The sequence below is a fragment of the Podarcis melisellensis genome (genome assembly GCF_964234715.1).
Source record: "Podarcis melisellensis genome assembly, chromosome: 12".
In the NCBI taxonomy this organism is placed as follows: domain Eukaryota; kingdom Metazoa; phylum Chordata; class Lepidosauria; order Squamata; family Lacertidae; genus Podarcis; species Podarcis melisellensis.
In genome coordinates, this window is record NC_138544.1 from 26,084,814 (window position 1) to 26,106,757 (window position 21,944).

At 40.3% G+C, this 21,944-nt stretch overlaps 1 protein-coding gene across 2 annotated transcripts; it reads left to right on the forward strand.

Annotated features, from left to right (window-relative positions):
* The first annotated feature begins 1,418 nt into the window (after positions 1 to 1,418).
* On the forward strand, positions 1,419 to 20,394 carry TRA2A (transformer 2 alpha homolog). 2 transcript variants are annotated; one of them, XM_081883440.1, is made up of 8 exons: positions 1,419 to 1,646; positions 10,125 to 10,258; positions 11,664 to 11,832; positions 13,809 to 13,997; positions 16,467 to 16,582; positions 17,067 to 17,186; positions 19,082 to 19,149; positions 19,563 to 20,394. In XM_081883440.1, exons 1-8 carry the CDS (start codon positions 1,611 to 1,613, stop codon positions 19,571 to 19,573), a joined length of 843 nt encoding a protein of 280 aa, XP_081739566.1. In that variant the 5' UTR covers positions 1,419 to 1,610; the 3' UTR covers positions 19,574 to 20,394. The 2 variants fall into 2 exon arrangements, with proteins under 2 accessions (XP_081739566.1, XP_081739567.1); XM_081883441.1 differs by having other exon boundaries at positions 11,664 to 11,823.
* Positions 20,395 to 21,944: the final 1,550 nt, after the last annotated feature.

Genomic DNA, 21,944 nt, shown 5'->3' on the forward strand with positions numbered 1-21,944 from the left:
GTCAAGAACTTAATTCATTCTGGAGGTCTGTTCTTAACCTGAAACTGTTCTTAACCTGAGATACCACTTTAGCTAATGGGGCCTCCTGCTGCCACCGCCACACAATTTCTGTTCTCATCCTGAAGCAAAGTTCTTAACCCGAGGTACTATTTCTGGGTTAGCGGAGTCTGTAAGCTGAAGTGTCTGTAACCCGAGGTACCACTGTATTTGCTTTGCACGGCCATCATAGCGTTCTCTTTTCTGCCTTTCAAAATATGGCAACCCTACCTCAGGCACGTCCAACTTCCAAGAGACTGTGATCTACTCCCACTATTTAAAAAAATGGCAATGATCTCCCCATTGGATTGACCAGAGTTGTTTAGCTTTTTTGGGAGGAAGCTTCATCAGAGTTGTTGAGCTTTTTGGGGGGACGATCAACTGAAGTTGTTGAGCTTCTTTGGGGGGGGGGCATAAGGGTCCTGCAATCGGCTGGATCGACCGGTTGGATATCCCTGCTATACATCTTCACATGAAAGTGAGCAGTTGAGGGCAAATATGGTTGGAACATCGTTACTGATTTATTATGACTTACAAAATTTATAAACAGCTTAATTGTAAAAAACAAAAACAAAATAAAAAAATCCCTAAAAGTGGATTACAAAAAATAAAAACAGTAAACTCAGGAAGAATTTACAACCCTACTTTAAAACATACTAAAGTTAAAATACAAAAACCAGTTAAAATTACATGAACTTTCTAAGCATCTGGGCAGGTTTGTCTAAACAGGAATGTTTTGGGCAGGTACCTGCTTGATCTCAAGAGGCAGGGAGTTCCAAAGTGCAGCTGCTGCCACACTATGCAACTGAGTTATTACAAAAGTGGATTAGGTATTATGTGGCATCTGTCATAGCCTTTAAAGAGAATGTGTGTTGTGGAGCTTCGAAGCTAAAGGGATCGCTGGCAGTATCTATTGGTTTAGCAGCTACAGTTTATATAGAAGGAATGGACATCTGGAGATAATGTTGTGTGGGGATCCTGCCCAAACTTACACAGGAGTTAGTCCAGCCTAGAGTCAGCTGCCTTCGCTCCCAATGTAGATGCTGTGGAAATCCTATAATATATAATACATCCTTTATTACAAGCCCTACAGGAAAAGGCAGCAGGCAGAAGCCACATTCCATGTTCATATTCCTCCACAGACCCAGAGGAGAAGGAACCCAAGGCTTTGAACCCAGAAACAAAACAGTTGTTAACTATAGACATAAAGGAACTGTAATCACTACAACGTAAGCCTAGCAACGGCCTAAACAGGAGTGGCTGCGTAGACTCCACTGCGCTTGCGCCACTCCTCCTGCCTCCCGCTTCGGTCTTGACGGCGGCGTCGCCTCCATTGTGGCCTATGGGGCGGGGCGTTCGGTAGCTCCTCCCCCTCGCGCAGTGTCGGGCGCAGACCTTACGGAGCGAGGCGCCATTTTGCGCTGCTGCTGCTACTGCCGCTGCCGCCGCCGCCACAAGAGGGTAGCTGGTTGACTGAGGAGGCAGCCTCAGGAGAAGGTCGCGGCGCTCAAGCGCTCCTCGCCCGGGTTCCCGCTCGTTTCGTCCGCCTGCCGGGTTGGGAGGAAAGCGCCGCCATGAGTGACGTGGAGGAGAACAACTTCGAGGGGAGGGTGAGTCGTGAGCGCTTCTCTGTCCAGGCCGAGGTTTCGGAGGCCTGGCCTGGCCCCGAGGGCACGAAGTCGCTCGAGACGCGGGGGAAACGGAGCCTCCCAGCCGGGCGCGGAGCGGGGCGGAGCCACCCGGAGGAGAGCGCCGTTGTTCCTCCAAAATGGTTTCCTTCGCCTGAGGTGGGGGCCGCGCTGACGCCCGCGGGGGCCGTTTTCGCGGTTTCTGTTCCGGGCCTGGCTTTCCCGCCCTCCCATTTTTGAACCGGGATCTTTAGTCTTAAAAAAACAAAAAAAACAAAAACCCCCAAAACATGATCCTGGGATTCGGTTGTTACGCTCTCTCTTAATTCCTAGCCCACCCCCTTCCCAGTTTCTACTTCTGAGCTCTGCCGTTATCGCTAGAACCCGATGAATTATTTTTAAAACTGCACAACGAGCCCCTTTTTCTTCCTTTCCAAGGCCCCAACCGCCAAATCCTGAGCGAAGTTAGCATTTGTTTGGTAGGGAGGGATCGCAACGCCTCGTGTAGATCAGGAAATCCGGCGCGTGAGGACCGAGGCTATCTTCTTTCTTAGGCAGAAAAGACTGTTTTCCCTCCGGCTCAATCTTTTCAGACCGAAGACCCACCTTTAGGCCACACATACAATTGGGAACCTACTTGTTAATTATTATTTTTACTGGTATATTGCTATGACGGTGGTTCTGTAGCGACCCAGCTTTAGGTCAGGGTTCCTACTCTGCGGTTGAAGGTCAGCGTCCTCCTAGGCAGCCTTCTTGTATCTCCAGTACGACTTATAGTTTTAACAAGGAAAGCCAGAATCATTTTTTTGTTGTGTCTGGGGTGTCAGCAGACATTTTGCTCTGTTTAGGTTTGTTGTTGGTAACTCAACGGTTTGATCCAAAGACGGCGTCTGTGCTTCACCCGCGCTGTTTTGTTATTATTGTTATATACGTTGTAGGAAATCCTTCGATTGACCCCTCGGAAGCTTTCTGAAGGAGAGGTGTGAATCCTCTCTCAAATGAATTGGAGGCATTATTTAGTAATGGCATTGGGATTCATGCCTGGGGAAAGTGCATTATCTTAGCTTGATTTATCAGGGTGTTTTATACTAGTGTTTATCTACCACTATACAGCAGCTTGAGAGACTCCCTTCCTTTCCCCTGCCCTCCAGTATAAAGTATGAGGGAATTTCTTGATTCTGAAATATGTGTCTTTGGCACAGCTTGCAACTCAAAATTTCCCCTATAAATCTGAAAAGTAGCAATAGGGAGGTTTGGGTGAGTGTTGTAAGCTGAACAATTCCAGCCATTCTTGGGTGGAATACATTTATTTGACCCTTAGCAATTATGGTCAGACTGGGCTGGATGTGGGACTGGAACAGCATTAGTTACACTTGGTGGATGATCTATACTTGGAGGTGAACAGGGAGAAACTTTTTTTGGACCTCTCAGCACCTTTTAGGTCATTCCATTCTTCAATTCCAGTTTAAACTTCTAGACAGAATGTCTGGGCTGTTGGTCAGAATGATTCCATGTTGTTTTTTAAATTGGCTACATTCAGCATAAGGATATTTGGAAGACTCGCTTGGTGCTGTGGGAATAGGGCTTGCCATATCAATATGCTGCTCACATCCATCTCTATTCTCTTATGTAAGCATCCAAGAGTGACTGTCAGTGTTGAACCAATGTATGGTGGCTAAGACAAAACAAAATGAAATTAGGCCAAAGAAGACATGGGATCACCCACTACCACCACCTAAGTCTTTGGCGGGGAGGGGTAGTAAAGTAGCTGGACGCAGATTCACTGCACGACTAACTCTGCAGTACTGTACTGTCTACAATGCTATATTTAACACATGCACGCATGCGTGCATACAACATGTCTTAACAGGAAAAGCACACTATTTGTTTCCATATCCATTTTTTACCATAGAGAGAATGCTATTTCTGTTTTTTTGGAAAGCTTTGTTTATGGATAAGCAGGTAGTGATGGTCCAGGAACACTTTTTACCAGCTCCACTTTTCCACTGCTCTGTTTTTAAAAGCAGGGATGTCCACTTTTAGCCTGTAAACTTCTGTGCCCAATTCAGAGTTCCTGTGCTTGCCTTATAAATCTTTCATGGTCTAGACCACCCTATCTAGAACCATTTATATCTATATGCAGGGCTAGCCTAATATATTTTGGCACCAGAGGCAGATCCCCACCAGGGAAGAAGGGGTGAGGGAAAATCTACATCAGAAACAAGGTGAAGGGAGATTGACATGGGGATCTGCTACCCCAGTGAAGCTTGCCACATGAGGCAGTCATTTCACCTTGCCTCGGGTGGGCCAGCCTTGTCTATATGTACCCTAATTCCAGCTGTGGTGATTTGATCAAAGCATTCTGCGTATTCCCTCATTATATGAAGTGAAAAGTTGCCAGCTAGCACCGGAGATTTCACATTAACTGGCCTGGAGCTCTAAAACCTGAGCGGTAGTATTTAATGCTGATTGAACATTCCAAGAAAATACCTTGCATTCTTTGTGCATTCAAATTTAGTTTTGAATGTGCACAAAATAAAATAACATGTTTAACCTGTGATGATGAGTATGTGTTAAATATATAGAGCCACATAGTTCTGTAGAAAGTTAGCAGGGCAGAGTATCTGTGTTCAGCTAGTTCACTACACCTAGAACAGATCTGCACAATTCAAAGCAAACTGCTGCATCAAAAGTGGTGTTCTATTACAGAATGCTTTGTATTTGGGATGTATTTGGGATACATAGAGTGTATCTGTTTGGTTTTCAGTGCTTTGGTGCTCAGTACTGATAATGGGTTTGATGATAAAACACTTGGTGCTCAAAAGAAAATTTTAAATAGCTTGTAAATGAGCCCACAAATACTTTGCTATACCTGTGTTGGTGGTTCTTCTTCTTCTCCTTCTTCTTCTTCTTCTCCTCCTCCTCCTTAGCTTAACTCATTCCTTGCCTGCCTTCCTGGAGGCAGTTTTATCATTCTATATCTGTATTAGAGTTGGGGCTTGGCTCAGGGCACTTTTGTATGTTAAATGCCCTAGTTCTGTACCAGAGCATGCTTGCTCTTATATTAGTAGTTTATGTAGGAAAAGGCAGATGACTGAATACATTTGAGAAAGTTAACTCATTAGGCTAGTGTTTCTCAGAGACAGCCAAAACAAAAAACATGCCAACCTGACAATTACTTGAAGGCTTCAGTTGTAGAAGTGCATTTTGAAGCAGGACTAAACACTACTACTGTTTCCAATAAATACTTGACAACTTGAGAGGTTCAAAGTTAATTCTATATTTTTTTAATCCTAAATAGTTGCATAAAGTATTGGGAAATTGCAGGTGATTGGATGTTTGATGCTTGGGGATTTAACAAAATATTGGTAGTCCTATGGTTGGACCATACCTAGAAAACATAGATGCAGACTTCTAATAATTTTTTTAAGAATTTTTGCCAGGCTGTATGTTGGATCTGTATTATAATTGCTTATGTTTATTGTAGTGTTCAAAAACACTGCCATGTAATGTCTGAACCCCTTTTAGATTCTAACATGGGAGCCTGTCTAGCAACCACACTCTTGGGCCTTGGAGGGCTGTTACCCTAATCCTAGAAGTTTAGGCCTTTGCTCTGATTATTTAGTAATGAAGGCAGTGCCCTCCTTTATTGTTTCTAAACATTTCAAGGCTAAACATGAATGCTTAGAAGAAATTCTAAGGCTGAGTTCTCAGCTTTGGATGAAATTTAAGGGAACTATATTTCTAACCTGCACTGGTGTGTTTATCCTGTCCATGCTTTTAACATAACAAAGGCAAACAATTCAAGTTTAGCTATGTTACATTGGTGCTACTTCCAGTTATGCCTTTGAGCTATTCGGTTCTAAACATACATTCAGAAATGGACTCAGAATGTGTGTTCCATGTTGGAAGGTTGATGTAAAGCAGCAGTGGGGAATCTTGGGCCCTTGGGGCCAAATCTGGCCCTCCAAACCTCTCTGTTTGGCCTCTAAGATTCACTTCCAGGCCTCACTCCTCATCATTTCTGCTTTTCACTATCCTTGAGTGTTTTTGCCTGGCTACAATTTGTCCTTGAGCTTTGATAATCCTTTTGCTAGTCTGGATGGAAGATAGGGTTGTCTGAGAGAGTGTGTGGAAACAATCCCAGCATGTGGTCCTTGGAAGTTTTCGATTTCGAGCTGTGAGGGCAGCAGGGACCAGTGCAGGGCCATGGGGAGCAGCCCATAGGGCAAGCTGATGGGCAATCAGCTGTCCTCCAAGCCAGGTTCAGCACAGCTGCTTACAGTAGGAACCCCAGCCAGGTCTCAGAGAGGCGGAAAAATGTCTCCACAAAAGATACAGAGTTGTCTTCTGCACTATAAAAACAGCATGGTATATTGGTTCCCCAAAGACCAGAGCAGATACCATGCTGTTTTTATAGTTACTACGCTGCAGAATCTCACACTTTCATGAATTCGCCTGATCTCCTTTTCTATAGTTTAAGGCAGGTTTGGCCAACTCCCAAGAGACTGCGATCTATTCCCAGTATAAAAAAAACTGGCAGTGATCTACCCATTGTCATTGAAGGGAGGAGCGTGCGTGGGGTGGGTGGATTGCCCAGAAATTTTTTTTAGGAGAGAAGTGCCCAGAGTTGTTGAGGTTTTTTTGGGGAAGATTGCACAGAGTTTTTTTAGCTTTCCCCCAATAACTTTTTGTACACGATGAGGATCCCGTGATCTACCACTGGTTGGACATCGTTGACTTAAGGCATTGGGTCTGAGTGATCTGTAGTTAGTACAAACTTTGGAGTGCTCTCAACTCTAGGGAACATGGGGTTCCTGAATTGGTGCTCTTTGAGGATACTGGAAGTACTTTCTGTGCAGACAGAATTGCCTGTGAACCAGATCATTGCCCTTCTTCACCAATTGCCCCCTGAGCATACTGGTTTTATTTGGAGTTGATGGTATCTTAATTAGCTTTATTGAGCTTTTATTGCTAGCTGTAAAACTTCTATTTCTATAGCACTCTGGTGTAAAACTGCTTTACAATGCCAGTTCTATTCATCTTCTCTTATTCAACCTCTCAACAACCTTGTTAGGTTGAATGATGGTGAGCACAGAAATTATGTGGCTCATTAGGAATTTGGACCTAGGTCTTGGACTTGCCAGGGCATAGCAACACCCCCTCCCTGCACTAGGGTTTAGGCTGGTAAAAAGATACCCCTGTTGTCATGAGGGGAAATGTAATTGAAGATGATTTTTTTCAATTGATCACACCTTTTAATTGATTTACTCTTGCAACTCTTTAGGCCCATTTTAAAGTGCTTGAGAAACTTTATTGTCCTGTCTTGTTGAAGGTATCAGCAAAATAAAATTAACTATTTTTAGATTCTTATTTGTATACATTTATCAATGTTATATAACAGTATCATTGTATTTGAAAGGGCTCATTTGACAAATCCTTTTTAAAAATAGTTTATTTTATTGTTTATTTATTAAATTTGTATTCTGCCCTTCATCCAAATATCTCTAGGTGGTTCATATATCCCACGCATCATATAATACAAAACTTAGTTGTTTATCTACAATATCAGTGGTACCTTCCATTTCGCTTTGTTTATGGCAGTCTTCAGAGTTGAATGGTTGTTTCTCACAAGACTCTTAAGGCTGCACACTCAGGAGTAAGTCTTATTGAATTTGGTGGTACTTGCTTCTGTGTCAGTATGTATAGCATTGTCCTGTAGATTTGTTTATATTGGGTCCCAAACCATCCCAGTCATCACACACTAGATAAAGAATTTAGCTTTCTCCCACCTTCATATATACCTATTTACATTTTGAATATTAAGAGTCACAAATTTTGGTGGACCTAGTGATTATTTGTGGTTTTCCTGACCTCTTGTCTGAGTCCTCTGCACAGAGAGCTCTGGGAAAGAGTCTCAAGTTGTGATTGGATTGGGCAAGTAGCTGCCAGGAAGAGATCCATGGTTGCAGATGACGAAATGACCACCTCAAGATTCAGTCACGGCTCCCCTATGGTTGGGTGTAAGTTAAACATGTGAATAAATGCTAGTCTAAAGGGTTGATACCTTTGATTCTGCTCAGAAAGTTTGCCCTGCATTCTTGACACTTTTACGCTATGAACATAGTTATCTGAAGGCAGCAGAAAGAAAGCTTAATCAACAGTAGTTGGGATCTGACTATTAAGTCTTCTCTTAGCACCTTAATTTAGGCTGTTATCCTTTACTCACTTACCTGTGGATAATTCCTATCGAATTACTACTCCATGGGGCTTACTTTTGAGTAGGCATGCCTAAGATTGCCTTGCCAGTGTGAAACAATTTCATATATGAAAAAAATTATTATGAGTTATATTTTTGCTGCCACCTTGTGAGAGTGTTAACCTGGCACTGCACAGTATACTCCTTCTTTACTAATTGATTCTGTTTGCTGATGGGAAGTTTGGGTTAGAAACTTAGTCAGTGAAGTGGGCTTTTTTATTTTTTATATGGGCAAGCATGAAAAATGAGGCACCCTGCCCCACTTTCATATTTAATATTTTCTTTGGTTAAGCATTTTTCCACCATCAATTTCCCTGTCTTTCTTACCCATTCCTCCTAATGTTTTTTTTTTTAAAGAACATTGTCTTGTTTTGACAATTATACACAGCTCCACAATATGGTATTTTCGTCAACTCGGGGAAAGTAATGGTGCTATTAAAATGTGCACGTTTAGACTATTGCGAGTATGCAGATTCCCTTCTGAAAAATTCACTACTTCACTCTTCAATATGACATAAGTATGGGAAAACAGGTCTGAAATGAAATGATAAAATGGTATCTTTAATGAGAAACAAAACAGTAAGAACTATAAGACAAAATGACATTTGGCAAAATAAATGCAATAAGCAGTTTTCATTGGCTAAAAAGGGAATAAGCTAGACAGAGCAGTACAGATTGCTGTGCAAATGAGAAAAGGAGGGCAGTTTTGATTTATCTTAATGTAATGTTCATGATAATGTTCAAATATGCAATATATTTCCATAAAATTCTTGATCTGTTCTTTTAGTTTCCCTGTTTGCCCAATCACCTCACTTGAGTGTGCTTATTCAAATATCTTATTTTCCTGTATTGCTTGTTTGATTCATCTGTTGTTCTGACAAGGAATACAGAATAACAGTCTCAGTTCTACAGGTAACTTCACATGGTAGCCACTACCAAAGTTGATTTAAGTTGTTACTGAAGAAGAGCCTTAAATTGGCTTCGTTTCTTCCCTACTGTTCACATATTTTGTAGGTTTTGGATAGAATGGTTAGGTTTAGGGGGGGGGAAGTATTTTGGAATATTTAGATCATTGACACATCTGTGGCCTGAATCCCAAGAACTGCAGCTAGTTGTACTTGGTACTTTTCTGTCATGAACAACTACTCCCCAAGCTGCATGTTAAACTTCTTGAAGCTGGCAATTTAAAAGTTTGTGATGCGGCCTGGGGTGATGGGGAGCTGGGCATTATATTAGGCATGTCTAACTCCCTGTTTGCATCTAGTGTAGCTCTTTGAAATCTGGCCTATCAGTTTTGCTTGACATTTTTAACTTCAGGCAATCCAGGTAACACTGAAGTCTGTGTGTATCATATGGAATTGAACGAGATTAAAGTTAGAAAAGGAGCAGGATAGATTTAGAACATTTGGGAAATGTTGCAAGGAAATCAGTGGACTCATTTTTAGAGCCTATATGATTACACCAGTTAAAAGATTTTTTTTTTGAAAAAATGCTTTTATAAATTAGTTATTTGCACTTTACCTGCTGGCTATTCAATTTTGGTAGTTAAAAGTCTGAAACTCCAGCAGAGTTTTATAATCCCCACATGCTTAAATATACTAAATGTTCTTTTTCCATTAAGGTTAATGTTCGTGAAGAAATGGAAGAGTTTTTTCCAAGAATGTGGAAGATAAATCAAGATAAAAGAAGGCTAATGAAAAGTGTTAAAGATCAGAAAATTAAAATTGAATGGGGGAAAAAATTGAACAGAAGATTGGTCAGATAGAAGCACTTGAATATTTTTAAGGCTATAATGAATTGTTTGAATTGGGGAAGAATACACGAAGTATGAAAAATGAAAAACTCAATGAAGAATGAAGAAAAGTAGAAAGCAAGAGTGAAGTAGAATTAAAAGAATCTGGAAGAATGAATGGGTCCTAGGTTAAGTAAATGTATGGTTTATGTTCCAGTGTCTGTATGATCAAGTTGTAGATGAATTTGCATGATTACTTAGTTAATAGAGCATTGGTCATCCGGTTCGAGTAGGGAACTATTTGAGGAAATCACGCAAAGTTAACAGTGGGTTAAACAGAAGTTTGTCCTGGAGGGTATTGCCTAACCATTTGTTTTTCAGGCACAATCAATAAAATATAGTTACTTTAATATAAGAAGGTAGGCATTTGTGCAACCACTACTATTTGTAATACTGCTTTTTTTGTTAGGAGTCGCGCTCCCAGTCAAAATCTCCAGCTGGGAGTCCTGCTCGTGTAAAATCTGAGAGCAGGTCAGGATCGCGTAGCCCATCAAGAGCTTCTAAACATTCTGAGTCACGCTCTCGATCAAGATCAAAATCCAGGTATGTGTCTGTTGTTATACATTCTGTCTTTGCATAAAACTTACTTATTTTGGGCCTTCAAGGTATTGAGGGGTTTCATGGAAGAGATTTTGAGTTGTACTTTTTAAGAATATTTTATATGGATTATTTTAAAACGTCAGACCTTGTTCTTTAGCAAGGTTGAACTGCTCCTCAGAGTAGCATAGAATTATAGGAAGCTCCCTTATACAGTAGACCACTTGTCCATCTCACTCAATACTGTGTACACTCACTGCTTCTCACTACCCAGAGCTTCAGACAGCCCTATAGAGATGCTGGGGTTTGAAACTGAACCTTTGGCATGTGAAGCTTTTCCTGTGCCATACAGCTACAACCCTTCTCCACAGTGAGGTTGTTGTACCTCCTCATAGCCTAGTTGCAGCACCAACTACACTATGGAAGTGCTCTGAAAATTTTCCACCATGGAAGTGCTCTGAAAATTACCCTGATAGCTATAGGAGATACGAAAATTCTCCTTTCTGATGTCGCAAGGCTTTGTGCCTCTAACTGGAGAACAGTTTGTAGATTACCATCACATAAGACAAATCAGATCCTAAAATGTAAGAAAAGCTATCTCCTTTCTGTCCCCAGTGACAGTGAAGCTTCCATAAACCGGCATTCCATACAATGGCTTGATTTTCACACAACAATCACCTAAGAAATAAACCATGGCATCCTGTGAATGAGAAACATGTGCGCTCACTGCACAACCACTCCTGCTTTGCTTCATTCTGCCTGGAACCAAGAGAAACAAATCACAAGGCTGGTTTTGTTCTCCTTTAGCTTCTACTCATGATTTAACTTGGTTCCACGACAGACCAAGCAAAACAGGAGTGATTGAGAAACATGTGACTTACCATGACATGTGAACCAGTTCTTTGTCGTGTTTTATATATTCTGTGGTGAACGGCCACCTTACGAAATTGTTGTATTGAAACACCATTACATGGCTAGCGATTACTCAAGAAATTACCTGCACAAGTAGTTAAGAAATTCAAATTGTAATACAATAAAATGCAATGAAAGAAATAAAGAAGCAGCCAGTACAGTTAAATCATATACCATCTAGCACAGCACAATACAATTGCTACAAAATGCAGAAAAATAATTGAGTGGTCCACCAAGACCCTAAGCAATTTTCATGTGGTCCTTGTGGGGGGAGGTTTGGGAGCCCCTGGAACAGATAAATGTTGAAAATGTTATTTACATTTTACAAAATGTTTATTTTAAAATACTTGATATTTTAAAACTGTGCCAGAAATTTACTTTGATATGCTTTCAGGAGCATATATATATAAAATAATGCATGAATTTATGAAAACTTCAATATTTCTATGGTGCTTCACAGATGTTTTTTCATATAACAAATAAAATGTATCATTTGAAGGTCCAGGTCAAGAAGGCATTCTCACAGGCGTTACACTCGCTCTAGATCCCATTCTCATAGAAGGCGATCACGAAGCAGATCATACACTCCAGAGTACCGGCGTCGAAGGAGCCGCAGTCACTCTCCAATGTCTAACCGAAGAAGGCACACTGGCAGCAGAGTATGTAGTGTAAGCTTGTAGGGAAATTATTTTAAATCTCACTATGAATATATGTATAAGAAAAGCTAATCCATTTAACTAATTTATTTTTGTTGATTAGGCATAACATCCACAGCTTGCAGGTTTCTGCGGTCAAGAATAAGAGGAGCCTTGGCATTTTCTGCTTGTCAGGTCTATTAGCGTTTACCCTAGCAACCAGCAGTATGAATACCCCACAGTACTTTCCCAAACAAGGAAGTGTAGGGGAGAGGAGCACCCTGATTTTCTCTTAAGGGGCGGGGGGTGCTGGTGGTGGAAAGAACTGGTGGCTTTATGGGAGGCGGCCCCCCAAAAAAACCAAACCCAAGAGGTGTGTAGTTCTTTGCAAGAACAGACAACTTTGATATCTAATAGCTTTCAAAAGATTTAAAGTTGGGCGTGGGAAATGAGATTTAAATCCTTGCTGGTATGAAGATATTTGGGTAGACTAGATCAGCTGTCCCCAGCATGGTGTCTTACAGATGTTTTGGACTACAACTATCAGCCCCTGTCAGCAGGAATCACAAATCCAATTTCTTCAGAAACATTGCATCTATCCTGTGCCAGTTTAGGGAAAGTTATATGTCAGAGGCATTTCATGATAAACTGTTGATTGACTTTAAGTGGCCAGGCAAACTTAGTGGTTATTTTTGGCCCCACCTTCCCTTTTGAAATTGAGGTTTGGTGGAAGCAGCTGAAATTAGCAACACCCCTCTGATAATTATGGGCACAGGACTCTGTCTTTGCCTCAATTCTGGTTTTGCTATGCCGCATCCCTTGTAGGGTACTCTGGTAGGATACTCTGAGTTACTCAAATTTACATAAAAATTATTTATGTAAATACTGAGGCATTATGGGATGCAGGACTTTTTGTGACTCACTCCCATTCCAAGCCACCATTTTGCCTGCTGGCTCTGGCAAAAGAAAAGAGAAAAAAAGGATCCTGCAAGCCAAAAGTCAGGTGTTTCTATATTTCCTAAACTGTATATAGAAATGATTATACATTTTAAAATTATGGAATTACAACATCTTAAGGCTCCATTTGTTAAACTGATCTGATTTTAGGAGTGGGAAAGGAACTTGAGATCCTTTCTACTCTCCTTGGAGAGTTTTGGAGCACATGTGCAGGTAGTACAAAGCAGGTATGTTTCCATTGTATGGCTGATTAAATGTTCCCTCTTTTGCGATAAAACACTGAGGAAATTAACAAGACCTGTTTGGCTGCTTCGAGGAAGTTGTTCTTGAACTGAAAGGAGAATTGCAGGCAAATGTCTGAAACACAGTCTCCAGTCAGTGTTGAAACCAGAATGCTATATCATTCCATCTGCCTATTACTAAATGGTAAATACATGTTTTAAGCTGTAAAAGATGGAACCATCATGACATCAACAGAATGCAGCATTTTGGTCAGATTTCAAAGAATCAATTCTCTTGTTTGCAGCAAACATCCCCTTTGCATGTTGTGGGCTGCAATTTCTATCATCCCTAAGCTTTGGCCAATCCAACTGGGGCTGATAGAAGTAAGTTCAAAACCTCTGGAGAACCCCATGTTGGATACCCCTGCAATATAATCTTGTAGCCCAAAACATCTGGAATGCACCATGTTGGCTACCCCTGCATCTTGCCATAACTGCATTAGAAACCCTCTAACCAGTATATTGTCAAACCTCTGTAGGATTAGCTGCTCTGTAGTAAGTCCAGCCAGTTTCCTGTACTCTCTGTGCAGCCAATCTGCCCCTCTCCCTAGTCAGCATAATGAAGCGAGACCTTCTGAATCCTCTTTCATTATGAGAATTGGATCCAGTGGTGGAGTAGGCATAATAGATCTTCCTTTCCCTTTTTGTATTACTCAAAATGTTCAGTTATCCAAAATACCTTGCTGCCTATGTCAGTGAAATAATGAGTGAATGTGCAACTGCCACTGTTCTAGACATGCTTTGATACTTGACTTTGGTTCATTTTTTTAGGCTAATCCAGATCCTAATACATGCCTTGGCGTGTTTGGCCTCAGTTTGTATACTACTGAGAGGGATCTTCGTGAAGTCTTCTCTCGTTATGGACCTTTGAGCGGTGTCAATGTGGTTTATGATCAACGAACTGGACGATCAAGAGGATTTGCTTTTGTTTACTTTGAAAGAATAGATGATTCTAAAGAGGTAAATTTATTAAGTTAGGAAGGTTGCAAAGTTTACCAGTGATTATGAGGCTGTAGAGGTTTCCCCACAGAGTTGAGATTCCCTGGAGACTTCCAGGTCATTTGAGAGGCCTGGAGGAGTCACACAAGCCTTGGGGCCAAGGCAGAACATAAGCATATAATGAAAGGCAAATTGAGCACACACACACTCTCTTTTTAAAAAAAGTTGTAATAGTACTGTATAAATCTGTGAATCAGCCAGTTGTCCAGTGCAGACCTACCTCCTGATTGGTAACTGAAGACTGTGAGAGTGTACTCTGTGTGCTCACTTGTATGTAAATTCCCTCTTAACTACACTGTAGGATTATACCTGATAAATGTAAACACTAACCAGGATTTCAAACTAGGCATTTGAAAAAAACTGCATTTGAGAGAGGAGAAGCATAAGCTTCTGAAAAATAAACTGGCATTAAAAATTAAATTTCAATTTTTTAGCTTCAAATCAGCATAGTAGTAATATAGTTTTAATCAAATTGTGTGGCTGCTGTAACACATAATTTTGACTGAGAATGTTTTCTCGGGTTTAAAGTACACAGTCATATATAATATGAAAATTGATCTGGTTACTGTAATTCTTAAATCTACTTGGTTGTGCCTCATTCATGAGGGGGATGATGTACTTCAGGCTCTTTTAAAAAAAAACAAAAAAAACTATGCTATGTCATTTGGATTTGTTTGATTCCGGAGACTGTGTTGATGATGTGTCAGTACTTATGTGAAGCTGTTTGATAAAGGTATGAAATTTGAATGGTAGTCTTTGTTGGTGTTCCTTTGCATAATAGCTTTTTCCGAGTTGTCTTGGAGGAACTATATATATTAGTATGAATAGTGCTATAATCTATGATGCTTTGATTCAGGAATTTCATTTGTTCTTGTAGCATGAACCTTTTGGTGAGAGAAGATTCTTTAAAATAGTGTTTGCTGTGTTTCAGTGATAGAAAGAAATCACTAGGTGGCGATATAGCCCACATTTAATCACATTTGAAGTACTGTACTGAATCAAAGTGTAGAATGTTCTTGTTTTTATTTTTAATTTCTTACAATGTAAACAGTAACCATGTGGATCTTGATTTTCCCCTAGTTTAGGCCCTAAATTATGAATAAGCCTTTTTTCTAGGGCTGGAGTTAAACAAAAGTCCAGTGCCAAAAATGTAATACAGTCGTACCTCCCGAACGCCTTGGGAGTCAGATGTTCCTGCTCCCAAACAATCAAAAACCTAAAGTGAGTGTTCCGGTTTTCGAACATTCTTTTGGAACCCAAACATCTGACAAGGCTTCTGATTGGCTGAAGGAGTTTCCTGCAGCCAATCAGAAGCCACACTTTGGTTTTCAGATTCTGTTCAACTTCCGAGGTACAACTGTAATGTTTAGGTTGGGTCGAAAGCTACTATTTTGTCCACAGAAGGGGTCGCCTGCTCACAAAAAGGCATACTGTGGCATTCTTGAACAACTGCAAGCATGACGGTTGCTGTAGAGCCTATCTGCTGTAGATAAACAAACATTTTGCTAGTACTTCCATAAGCATTTGTGGAAAAGCAGTGCCATATATTTTCTCCAGTCCATATTAAGCAAAAAGAAAAAAGGAAAATATTTGCATCAACAGACATGGAGTATGTGGCAACCAAGAATCTCCACCACCACACACACAAAAGGGATCAAGGGTCAAGCCTTTTAACAGGATTTATGTAAATTTGCTCATGGATTATTAATAAAATAGGGGTATTATTTTTCTTTGAATGTATTTTAGTGTTTTTATATTGTGAACTGCCCTGTGATCTTCAGGTGACAGGTGGTATAGAAATCTAATAAATCATCATTATATCATCTGATTGTAAATTATTGATGCTGTCTAATTTGCATGATTAAGAATAGAGCTAAAAACTCACTGTTAATTGAGGCAAAGCATATAACATCCATGAGAGTGCGTTGGAGATAGAGCCTGATGTGGAGTCAGTTCCTTAATGTATTGTTTGAGTGAACTGCCATGTGGTGAGTGAGTAATTAGGAAGCCGTATAGGCTGAACCTGCCATTTTACTAAGCTCTGCTGGAATAGGTCCTTGTAAGTGAGATGGTAGGAGACAGAGAAAGCATGAAATGGCAGCTGAACAGCAGTAGTAACCCAGCCATGTGCACCCTGCAGGAAGCCACACTAGTGTGCGGTCCCTTTGCTTCAAGGGAAATGGCTCCCTGTTTACCTTTTTTTGAGCTTTAAAAGCATCAGCTTCTTAGCAGGGTGCTGGCTTTAAAAGGGATCCTATTTCACTAACTTTAATGCCCCAAGTCAGTGGAGACATTTTAATTCTCTCTGCTAGAGAAAAGACGGTCCACTGATTAGCAGGATACTAATAACTAAAGACAAGCTGATTTTGCTTAATGAGAATAAGCACTAATTTCTCGTTGCTGGAACTAAAGTGCCTGGCTTCTTTGCAGGCAATGGAACATGCAAATGGAATGGAGCTGGATGGCAGGAGAATCCGGGTGGATTATTCTATCACAAAGAGAGCACACACGCCCACCCCTGGAATCTACATGGGCAGGCCAACCCAGTAAGGAGTTTTCCTGGCATAATCAGAAGAACTGCATTTTAGAGTCTGTGATTCATAAGAAACTATGTTGTCAATAAATGCAATAGTTCTGTCTCTTCATAGGCTAATCACTGTCTTACTCAAGAAATTCCTTTTGAAAATCCATTTGTTTCATGTTCTTTAAACTTATTGTCATTATTTTCATGCCACCTCATAACTCATTGTTGCTGAGTAGCATGCATTACAATGCACTGTGAACAATAATTACAAATACAATTAAAGGCAGACAGTTCTGGATAACTTTTTAAATGTGAACTCTGCCCGTTGAATGGTCTAAAGAGCTATCTAATCCTGTAGCTTAAGCCAGTCCGTGGACCCGAGTAATACCTTGAATGGGAAACCCTGTGAGCTGCAAGTTTAAATGTTAAAAATGTGGGGGGTTTTCTTGAAATAAGAGAAATCCTAATATTTTGCATAATGCATCTTGTCTTCCCTCCCAAAAAAGTAGTGGAGGTGGTGGCGGAGGAGGAGGAGGTGGAGGAGCTGGCCGTCGCCGTGATTCCTATTACGACAGAGGATATGACCGAGGCTATGACAGATACGAAGAATATGATTACCGTTACAGGTATGCATTCTGATTTAAATGAAAAGGCTCAGAGGAAATCTTTTTCACAAGCATGAACATTGCATAGGCATAGGCAGACAGATGGGCAGGAGCTGGTTACAGAGTGAGGCTGTAGTATGCAAAGTTGGAGAAGAAGGTAAAAGAAGAAAAGGATTGTGTGGCCCACTGAGTGTGAGGGGAGAGTGAATGGGAAAGATGGGTTCTAAAGCAGGCATAGGCAAACTCCGGCCCTCCAGGTGTTTTTGGCCTACAACTCCCATCATCCCTAGCTAACAGGACCAGTTGTCAGGGTTTATGGGAATTGTAGTCTCAAAACATCTGGAAGGCCAGAGTTTGCCTTTTCCTGGTCTAAAGGGACAAGCAGACTGAGCAAGAAGAAAAGGAGAAGCTTCGGATTGCTGTAGAGCCTTCTGGTCCCTATGCTTCTTTGTCTTCTGGACACACATACCAGTCTCCCCTTTATTCCTGTTTGGTTTGCTGGCAAACTAGATGAAAGGTTTATATTTCAAAAGTAGTAATAAACTAGGGAAAGGGATAAGAGTGGTTAGCTGTTTTAGGAAGAGGAAATAATGTGAAAGGAACACAGAAAACGGATGAAACATGGATGGTTGGGATAAGAATATTAAAAGCTCCCTTCACTTACCCTCCCTGCTTTAAGCAGAATTTGCTGATCCAAAGTCATGTCAGTACTAGAGCTCCCTGCTGCAAGAAGATTGCTCTGGCATAGGATTGAGCTGTTTCTAAAGAAGGGTTAAATGTCAATAGAAAATGTCTGTAATTGCCAGGCAATTGTGCTAATCTCTGGGTTCATCCATCATTTAATTGCTGGCTCCATCCTTCCACTACCATTTTGTGACTGGTGGGCCCCACTAATTTTAGCCCTCAAGTAGCCCCTAGGGATAGAAATTTTGAGATAAGTTTATAGTCTTCAAAAATTCTTTTAGTTCATATAGTGATCTATAGTTTGTATAGTGATTTATGGTTTGTTGCAAATAAGATTATTGCATCCATATAACTGCTTTCCAATTTATTAAAGCACGTTTAGCCTGTTTTACAAACTCTGCAGTAGTCTTAAAGCATATAACAATAAATATTTTGAAATGAAATAATTAAAGCCAAATCAGCCAAGTAAAATAGCTAGAACCGAGAAAACAAAAAAACCCAGTACCTGATAAAACAGGGAATTAAAACTATTCTATATAAAAACTAACCTATGGTCAACAGTTTACAGTAGCATGTTGTAATCATATATGTGTTTTTTTCACATCAGTCTAGTTACATCTCTCTGAAAATCAAACTTATCCAACATTTCTTCTAACCAGGGAGCTTGGATAGCAAGTTGTGTTTATGTAGCATTACAACTTAGGTTGGGTTGAGGAGGACTAGATTATCTTTGTAGTCCCTTTCAACTCCAGGTTTCTTTGGCACAAGAACCACTATTTGTTGCAGCTGCAGGAGCACGTTTGAGGGTGAAAATAACATGCCCATATGAGTATGGTACCCAGAAATTAGTCTGCCTTACATTTGGTCAGGTATAACAGTAGATACTTATGAGAGCTTAAAGATACAGACTTATGTGAAAAAGAGAGGGGTGTGTGTGTGTGTGTGTGTTTTCTTAATCTGTTAATGTCTTATGGTTTGTAAAAACAATGTTTCCATATTAATCAGCACCTTAAATCACTGTGGAATACTATTTAAAAATAGGTGTCTTTAAATTTGTCCAGTATTCTGTGGGGGAGAAAGAAACCAGGCAAATGAAGCTTGGTTCTTCCATTTGGTAAAAATGTGTATGCTGTACAAATCATTTGACAATATTTTTTAAACTCTTGAATAGTACATACGCCACATGCACTAGAGCCACTGCTAACAAATGTATTTGTATACTTTCTTCAAAGGAGGCGATCACCTTCACCTTACTATAGTCGTTACAGATCACGGTCAAGATCCCGTTCCTACAGCCCAAGTAAGTATAACAGCAGTCTCACCAGATGGTTACAGCAGAGGAAACATCAAATCAAAGCACTGCCAGGCTTACCGCCCACCCCACCCCCTTTAAAAAGTCTTTCCAATTTGCCTTATGGATATCCTCTAGTGATTAGACAGTAGCAAGAATACCATGTTCAGAGCTCCTGTTCTGTCTGTGGATCTCCCTCTCTGCTTGCAGACAGGGACCCGCAAAATCCTATAGCGCGTGCAACACCTTCACAGGGACCATAGGATTGCAACCCTAAGTAAACCATTTGTATCTAGTAGAAGTTGGTTTTAGCAAATTGAAGTGTGACAGAAGGGGAATGCACTGATACTGGGTGGAAGGAGAAACAAGTGAATATGGAATTATGAACTGATGGTTACAGTGTTCTCTCTTCTTTCTTTCAGGGCGCTATTGAAGAAGAGAAGCTAGTCACAGTTGCAAATACAATTTTTAAACAGCAAGTTCCGAACTTCGCTTTCCCTATAGATCCCCTGCAGTTATCTGAAACCCTATTAAAAGGTCCTTGGTTCATTTAGAATATATGTATTTTCAGTTGAAATACCAGTTTTCCATCTCTTCTTATTGTAATACTCCAGGTGTAATTGTTGTAGCTTTATGTACTTAAATATCTTTAAGCGAAAACTAAATAGGAAACCCAAAGTGGTAATACGTTTTGTGAAATTTTTTTTAAAGCAAGTGGATTTTTGTTGAACGTAATGGGGAAGGAAAACAGAAGTGTGTTAAAGCCCTGCATGTTGTGTTTCAGTAGAAATCTACTATTTTAATGAACTGTTCATCTTTCTGCCTATTACTTTTGAGGAAGAAAGTGTTGTTCTGTATCTTCAGTTATAGCCCAAGTCAGTGCATGCTCTTAAACCAGAGCATTTTCACTCATTTTCTCAATGCAGTGATTTAATAATAATAAAGAACATTGGAGGGAAGTCTTTGAAAAAACAAAATTCTCGTATACTACAAATTTCACCTTGGCATGTGTTTAATATAATCACAGTGCTAATATGGATGACATTTGAAATTTGGTTAATATTAAATTGACTGGAAAACGTTCTTATGTTTGCCCCATAATCAGGACAGGCCTAATTTACTGGGCGTAGAAAATATTTGATCTGTTCTCAGCAGTTCTATATGGAAATAAAATTATGGTTAAGCAGGTTCTGTTTGGTACTATGGATTTCTAAACTATTATTTTGCTTCTCAAAATAAATTTAAATTCTACCAGTGCAGTGTTTCAGCATTTAATACAATTGGTTAGATATGTTAAGTTTCTTGCAAGGAATTAACAAGTAGTATTTCCTGAAATCTTGGTATTGGATCCAACCTAGGTTAGCTGCTCTTTAAGTCCCATCAATTTCAGCTAAATTAGACTGGAACCAACCCTTAGATTTAGAGTTGGGGTAGCGGTGTGCACAATAAAACATATGAGTCTGCTTCTGGAGAGAGATCCAACAGCATCTTTCCTAAAACTGGACACTGAAATTCAGCACATGGAAAAAGAATTGAGGAATTAAGCTCTGGTGTATCACTCCCTATATTAGTAAAGTGAGTGTGCAGATATATCAAGCAGCAAAATAGATGGAGACATAGGGCAAGATGGGAATCCAATAAATGGGAGAGAGCCTATGGGCATGCAAAAATAATAATTATTATTAGTTCGTTAGAAGAAAGCTTCTCCCCAGAATCGACAGGAGCTGTGTATGTGCATAGCTCTCATGCTGCATGCAAATATGGGTATCAGAAAACAGCATGGAGGGGTTGAGCCCTCAGCTGGCCAAAGACAGGTCCCACACTGAAGAGAAGCAGGAATCACTGGGGCAAAGGGAGAACTGGCATCTTGGTGTGTGTTACATCCTTGGTGGGAGCAATTGCCATTGCCCCATACACTGCAAGACGCTAAAAAAGTCATGATGCCCACATCACCTTCTCCCGCCTCACTTTTTGGTTTGTCTTGCCAGAGTACCAAAATTCCAGGAAAGCTCAGTATTTAAAAACAGGCAAGCATTTTCTTTCCCCTAGTTGTCCTTTCTGGGAGCAAACACCACTTTGTGGTACAACTAACTAATGGTCAACCATACTACAATACTGTGTGTAGCTTCTGAGTTGAGTATGCTTTTCAAATCTTGGTGTAAGGAATGAACTGGAAGGCACCCACCACAAAACTTTAAATTAAAAAAAAAGCATTAGAATGCATGATATTTACTTGGAAAACAAAGAGGAGCAAGTATGTGCAACCCAAACTTTCTATCATTAAGCATTGTTAGGCTTAAGCATAAGTGCTTATACAATACATACTTGCATAACCTAAAGTAATACACCTATCTATGGCCAAGGAAGAAAAAAATACTTCTTTCTTGACAGAAGTTTTGACTTCATCCTTTTGAGTCTCATACTGTGATGCGGAGATTCCCTTTCATTTGTACACACAAATTGCCTCCCTTTTGCCCTTTACCAGCTCAAATGCGTACTGGTCTGCGCGGATAATTTTTGATGTGCAGAATGGTTTGGTATATAATTTCAAAGCATTCAATATGTAAGACAAATGTTCCATATCCTGTCTCATCTGAAATTTACAGGCACTTGGAATGATGGAGAATCTTCACCATTTTTAGGCATTTTGTTTGAACTCACAAGGGGCAAGCAGTCTGTCAAGCCCTACCCCCGCCCCCAGTTACACTGCATTGGCTGCAGAGTGTGCCTGGCTAATGTATGAGTCATTAATCTGAAAGGGGCTGCTTTACTCGCATATTGAGGATGGGAGACCCGATTGATGA